The sequence below is a fragment of the Pediculus humanus genome, genomic scaffold (assembly GCF_000006295.1).
Source record: "Pediculus humanus corporis 1103172107574 genomic scaffold, whole genome shotgun sequence".
In the NCBI taxonomy this organism is placed as follows: Eukaryota; Metazoa; Arthropoda; class Insecta; order Psocodea; family Pediculidae; genus Pediculus; species Pediculus humanus.
The window spans coordinates 1,068,300-1,074,299 of NW_002987189.1; the positions used below are offsets into that span (position 1 = coordinate 1,068,300).

General features: G+C 27.9%; 3 protein-coding genes across 3 annotated transcripts in view; 2 read left to right on the top strand and 1 right to left on the bottom strand.

Annotated features, from left to right (window-relative positions):
• Positions 1 to 891: 891 nt before the first annotated feature.
• Phum_PHUM222120 (restnal dehydrogenase, putative) lies at positions 892 to 3,040 on the top strand (the record flags this gene model as incomplete). The annotated part of the gene is made up of 9 exons (XM_002425801.1): positions 892 to 1,079; positions 1,190 to 1,413; positions 1,496 to 1,741; positions 1,805 to 1,969; positions 2,063 to 2,247; positions 2,327 to 2,491; positions 2,564 to 2,721; positions 2,810 to 2,884; positions 2,971 to 3,040. 9 exons carry the CDS (start codon positions 892 to 894, stop codon positions 3,038 to 3,040), a joined length of 1,476 nt encoding a protein of 491 aa, XP_002425846.1.
• A 299-nt stretch (positions 3,041 to 3,339) lies between these two features.
• On the bottom strand, positions 3,340 to 4,338 carry Phum_PHUM222130 (uncharacterized protein; the record flags this gene model as incomplete). Its single annotated transcript, XM_002425802.1, has 2 exons — positions 3,340 to 3,985; positions 4,073 to 4,338. 2 exons carry the CDS (start codon positions 4,336 to 4,338, stop codon positions 3,340 to 3,342), a joined length of 912 nt encoding a protein of 303 aa, XP_002425847.1.
• Positions 4,339 to 4,876: 538 nt separating this feature from the next.
• Phum_PHUM222140 (uncharacterized protein) overlaps positions 4,877 to 6,000 on the top strand; it is a gene marked incomplete at both ends in the record, with an annotated part of 2,111 nt that continues 987 nt past the window's right edge. The window contains 4 exons of the mRNA XM_002425803.1: positions 4,877 to 4,899; positions 5,020 to 5,224; positions 5,463 to 5,746; positions 5,831 to 5,918. Of these exons, the coding sequence (XP_002425848.1) occupies positions 4,877 to 4,899; positions 5,020 to 5,224; positions 5,463 to 5,746; positions 5,831 to 5,918 (600 nt within the window). The remainder of the gene's footprint in view (positions 4,900 to 5,019; positions 5,225 to 5,462; positions 5,747 to 5,830; positions 5,919 to 6,000) is intronic.

The window sequence follows — 6,000 nt, forward strand, 5'->3', positions numbered from 1 at the left end:
TCAGTCAGTTGAAATTTTTTATTCGTTCGAGATATTCCATTCTAAAAGTTTGAAATTTTTTTTTTTTTTTTGAATTTTCGGTTTACTGATTTCTTTATTAATTTTTTTTAAAATCAACATGTCTAAAGTAGATATTAAATATCGTGGCGTAAGTATTATTATTTTATTATTATTAATATAAAATAATAAAAAAGGAAATAAAACGTTTGATTTTTTGTCCATAATGTATTTCGATGATTGATTGTATATTTTAACGGGTATTTTTGAAAAATTAAAAATGGAGTCATTATAATATATATATATACTTATTTAAAGAAATAATTTTCTTTTATTATTAATAACATTAATCGTGTTAAATAATTTCATGTATATATTATAATCAGTATAGAGAGAGAAAGAGAGAGAGAGAGATGGAGATAGAAAAACTTTTTTCTATTCCAATCATTAAATATTTGCACTTTGTCACTTTGCAAACTTGTTTTACAGGTTTCAACGAATTATTATTATTATTATTTAATTTTTTTAAAGTAGAAAATAAACGCATTAATACTTTGTGAAGGTCAAAACAATTTAAACTGTTGCACATTTTTTTTTTTTTTTTTTTTTTTGATTATAATTATGTTATTAAATTACAGATTTAGAATTTTTCATTTGAAAAAGTAATTTGAAAAACTCTAAAACATTAAATTAAATTTTTAATTTTTCCTCATTTTCTTTTATCTTTTTTATATTAAATACGACAAAAACAAAAACAAAAAGCTTTATTATTTGCAGATGTATGTTATTATGACAATTTAATCATACATGTGATGTATAATAATCCTATTTTAATAATTTATATCGATATGTACATTACATCAGTTATTTAATTTTACTCGATGTTTCACTCACATGTTCTTAATATTTTTTTTATTTTTTTATTTTTTTCAGATTTTTATTAACAATGAATTTGTGGATTCGATTAGTGGATCAACCTTTCCAGTACTCAATCCTGCGACAGAAGAAGTCATTGCAAATGTACAAGAAGGAAAAAAAGAAGATATCGATAAAGCTGTTGCTGCTGCTCGTGCTGCATTCAAGTAAGTATTTATTAAAATTCTTTTACATTTTTTTGTTTGTTTGTTTGTTTGAATGATTTGTTTGTTTGTTTGTTTGAATGATTTGTTTGTTTGTTGTTGTTGTTTTAAAGAATTGGTTCACCCTATCGATCAATGGATGCTTCACAACGTGGTCGTCTCATGTTAAAACTTGCTGATTTAGTCGATAGAGATACAAATTATCTTGCCATGCTTGAAACATATAATAATGGAAAACCATTAACAGATGCTTTAGGTGAAATGTATTACTGTGCGCAAATATTAAGGTATTATGCTGGTTGGTGTGATAAAATACATGGGAGTACAATACCTGTCGGTGAGATCTTTTTTTTCCCCCGAGGGATTTCAAATATCATTATTATTATCACATATTTAAGAGAGATTGTTTCTCGAATCAGATGGGAAATTTATGTGCATGACAAGAAAGGAACCTGTTGGAGTTGTGGGTCAAATCATTCCGTGGAATTATCCTGTGATGATGCTCATTTGGAAATGGGGTCCTGCACTTGCTTGTGGTTGCACGATTGTCATGAAACCAGCAGAACAAACTCCTTTGACTGCTTTGTACATGGCATCCCTTGCCAAAGAAGCTGGATTTCCTCCAGGGGTTATAAACGTCGTGCCCGGTTACGGACCTACAGCTGGTAATTATCAAAATTTTTCCGATTCTTTTAACTCATATTAAAAAATTTTGTTTTTTTTTTCAGGTGCAGCACTTGTAAATCATCCAGACGTGAATAAAATTGCATTTACAGGATCGACAGAAGTAGGAGAAATAATTATGAAAGGTTGTGCGGCATCGAATTTGAAAAGGGTGTCTTTGGAACTCGGTGGAAAAAGTCCTTTGGTCGTTTTTTCCGATGCTCCCGATCGTTCGTATCAACGACATTTTTAATTTCCTTTTTTTTTTTTTTCTATTTATTTATGGCTACCGATGAAATCATTTTTCTTAATTTCTTGAGCAGTTGACGAAGCCGTAAATATTGCACACGAAGGTTTATTTTCAAATCATGGACAATCGTGTTGTGCCGGATCTAGAACATTCGTACAGGATACAATTTACGATGCGTTCGTTGAAAAAGCTACTCAATTGGCATCGAATAGAGTCGTTGGTGATCCATTTAAAAAAGGAGTTCAACAGGGCCCCCAAGTAAATCCTTAATTTGTAATAAAATTTTCAGTTTTTTGTAATCCAAAGACAAATATGTTTACAAATATGTTTGTTTAAGATTGACAAGGAAATGTTTGATAAAGTCATGAATTTGATAGAAAGCGGAAAGAAGGAAGGAGCCAAGGTTGAATGCGGTGGAAAACGACTTGGCAACGTCGGTTATTTCGTAGAGCCAACAGTTTTTTCAAACGTCACCGATAACATGAGAATAGCTAAGGAAGAAGTGAGAAATTTTCAAAAATCGCTTTATCTTTATTCCTCTCGTTAAAAAAATTTGTTTGTTTTTATCTCTTAGATATTCGGACCCGTTCAACAAATAATAAAATTTAAAACTTTGGAAGAAGTCATAGAGCGTGCAAACAACACAACGTACGGATTAGCTTCCGGTATAATAACTTCCGATATAAACAAAGCCATGACATTTGCGCAATCCGTTCAAGCAGGAAGCGTTTGGTCGGTGATGACGTCATAAAGTTTTTCCTTAAATACGTTCGATTGGAAAATAACTCGCTAACTGTTTTTTTTTTTTTTTTTTGTTTAGGATTAATTGTTACGATGCCATAACTAGTCAGACTCCATTTGGCGGATTTAAAAATTCCGGATTCGGAAGAGATTTGTAAATAATAATAATAATAATAATAATAATTTTTTCTATTTACACGACTCGTGACGCATTTTTCAAAGTTTATATTTGTATTGCAGAGGAGAAGAATCTCTTAAAGAATATTTGGAAACGAAAACAATAACAATCAAAGTTCCAGTCAAAGCTTAAAGGAAGAATGGAAAGAATAATCAGGAGCGTATTAAGAAAGAGTTTATTTCATTAAAAAAAAAAAAAAATGAAAAATGTTTGTGATAACAGAGATAAATATATATATATATTTTGATAATAAGAATAATTAAGAGTTTCGTTATTTCAAGTTAATATGAGAGAAAGATTCTGGCACACACACAAATATGGCGGCAATAAGAAAAATATTAAATTTTCTTTTTAAATTTTTTTCGGACTTTGTTTTTTCATAACTAATAATTCATTTTTTATTTCCGTTGAAATATTACGTTTGTTGTTTGTTATTTTGTATTGGAGACATCATTTTCCATAGTCAAATCAATTTTGGATAATTTTTTTTTATAATGTGCAATATCATTTTCCTGTTTGTGTTTCGTCCATTCTTTTTCGATAATCATTTTTTTATATTTTTTAATTTGACTCTGATTAAATTTAATAATGGCTTTTAATTTTTCATTTGCTAGTATGCTATTAGCAAGTCTTATATCGATATTACTACATTCTGGTAATACTTTAAAACGTTCTTCCCATTTTTTCGTCGCTTCCGAAATATGATATTCATTTTGAAGGATTTCTCTTTCGATACGTTTAAATTCTCGAATTCCCACATCTAAATCCGTAACGGAATTTTTCCTATAATCCGTTATAACGTTCAATATGGTTTCTAAATTTTTTTCTAAACTTTTATGAAATTCTGTTTTTTTTTCAGGATCGTGTTCTGATAGAGGTCTTTTCATTATTTCCGTTACGAAAGCAATTATTTTCGTCAACATGTTATGCAAACATTTAAATTCAACGGATTCTCGACAATTATTAATTTCTAATTCGTTTAAAAGAACGCTTATGTTTGATAAAAACGGTTTTAATTCTTCGGTTATTGTTACTTCTTCGGAATCTATTGGTAAATTACACTGAGTGAATTTATTTCTACAAGGATGATTAAATTTAAAAAATGGATTTGATTTTTTTTTCTTATATTTTCTCCTGTGTTGTTTTTTCATTGATTTTTTCGACGATTGATCCGACGCGTAATCCGTTATTTCATCCGATGATTCCGTTTTATATTCTCTTGTATTTAAAAGTGTTTTATAATCGTCGAAAGGTGTTTTTAATTCGTTCGTATTACAATTAAAACTTTTATTTATTAAATAATCGAAAAAATTTTTTGAAAAAAGTGATTCCCCTTTTTTTTTTTTATCCTCTTCCTCGTCAATACTAAAATTATCGTTTTCATTCGATTCATCCTCTCTCGTTTTAGTATATTTATAAGGATCGTACATGACGATTTATTTTAATTTGAATCAAATCTAAAAAAAAAAAAAAAAAAAAGAGTTTTTAATTAAATAACAAACTTTTTTCTAACGTTTTTTTTTTCTCTCCCAATTGAACGGTTGTCATCGTTGTTGATGTGAATATGATTCTCGAGAGTACGTTCAGAAATCTTTTATTTTTAACACTACTCACTCGGTAATTACAAGTAATTTTTTAATTTAAAAAAAAAACAAAACATAATAATTTTAAATAATTTTTTATTAAATTATTAATAATTAAAAAAAATATTAATTTTTTTTTAGTAAACGTTAAAAAATTTTAATAATTTTATACAAAAATAATTAATAAGATTCGTCATCGATCGTTTTTATTTGTTGTTATTTTGTTGTGAATTTTATAATTTGAATTCGGTTGCTAAGCAACGTTTTTGAAACAAACAAAAAATTTATTCTTTTTTTTAAAAAAAAAAAAATGGATGATTTTTTTCGATTATGCTTTTTTTTTTTTTCATAAAAAATATATAAATCGGAAAAGTAATAAGTCGTGATGTCCAGCGATGGGAAATTGCTGTCTTCCTATTCGATTACGAAGATCATCATCGGCCATCAATCCAAAGTAAATATATATATTTAATAATATAATCGTTGAGATCGTAATGGAAATGAGTTAAATTTTTGTTAATATTTTAGAAATGTTACCTTGCTCCTAGTGGGTCTTGACAAAGCGGGTAAAACAACAATTGCAAAAAGATTATCTGGAGAACCCATTGATTCTGTCGTACCTACAATCGGATTTTCAGTAATAACACTCCGACAAAAAGGATGTAAAGTATCCCTATACGATTTAGGCGGTGGACGACAAATTCGTGATATATGGCATAGATATTATGCTGATGTAAGTCCCAAAAATTTAAATTTATCGATTGATTGATTGATTGATTGATTGATTAATGACCAAAAATATAATTTACGTGTGTCCATATACTCTAATGGAAATTTAACGTGAAAGGTATGACTTAATCTTTTATTAAAATGAATGCGTCATCTTTATATTTCATCACAAATCAATTTTTTAAATATATTATTGTTTTACATAATAATAATAATAATAATAAATAAATAATCTTGTTTAGGCTCACGGAGTGATTTTTGTCGTAGACTCCATAGCTGTCGATAGAATGGAAGAATGTCGTCAAGTCCTCGAAAATTTAATTAAAAACGATGAAATATCAGGGAAACCCATTTTGTTATTAGCAAACAAACAAGATGTCGATGGAGCTTTAGATGAAATTGATATTGTCGATAATTTAAATTTAGAAAAAATTGTTAACGAAAATAAATGTCCGACATTGGTAGAACTTTGTTCGGCATTACATTTTACAAAAAAAATCGATATTGGAATCGATAACGGTTACAAGTAAATAATAATAATAATAAAAAAATGTCTTCCGCTTTTATATTAATTCAATAATATACAAGACACGATAACGATTTTTTACAGATGGCTTATCCGCGGTATAATAAAAGATTATCCGAGTCTTAATAATAGAGTATTAAAAGATTTGGCTAAACAAGAAGAAGAAAATAAAGTGCATAAAATAATAGAATTGGAAAAAGAAAATGGAGAAACAATGATGACGATGATGAGGAAAAAAGAAAATAAAAAATTAA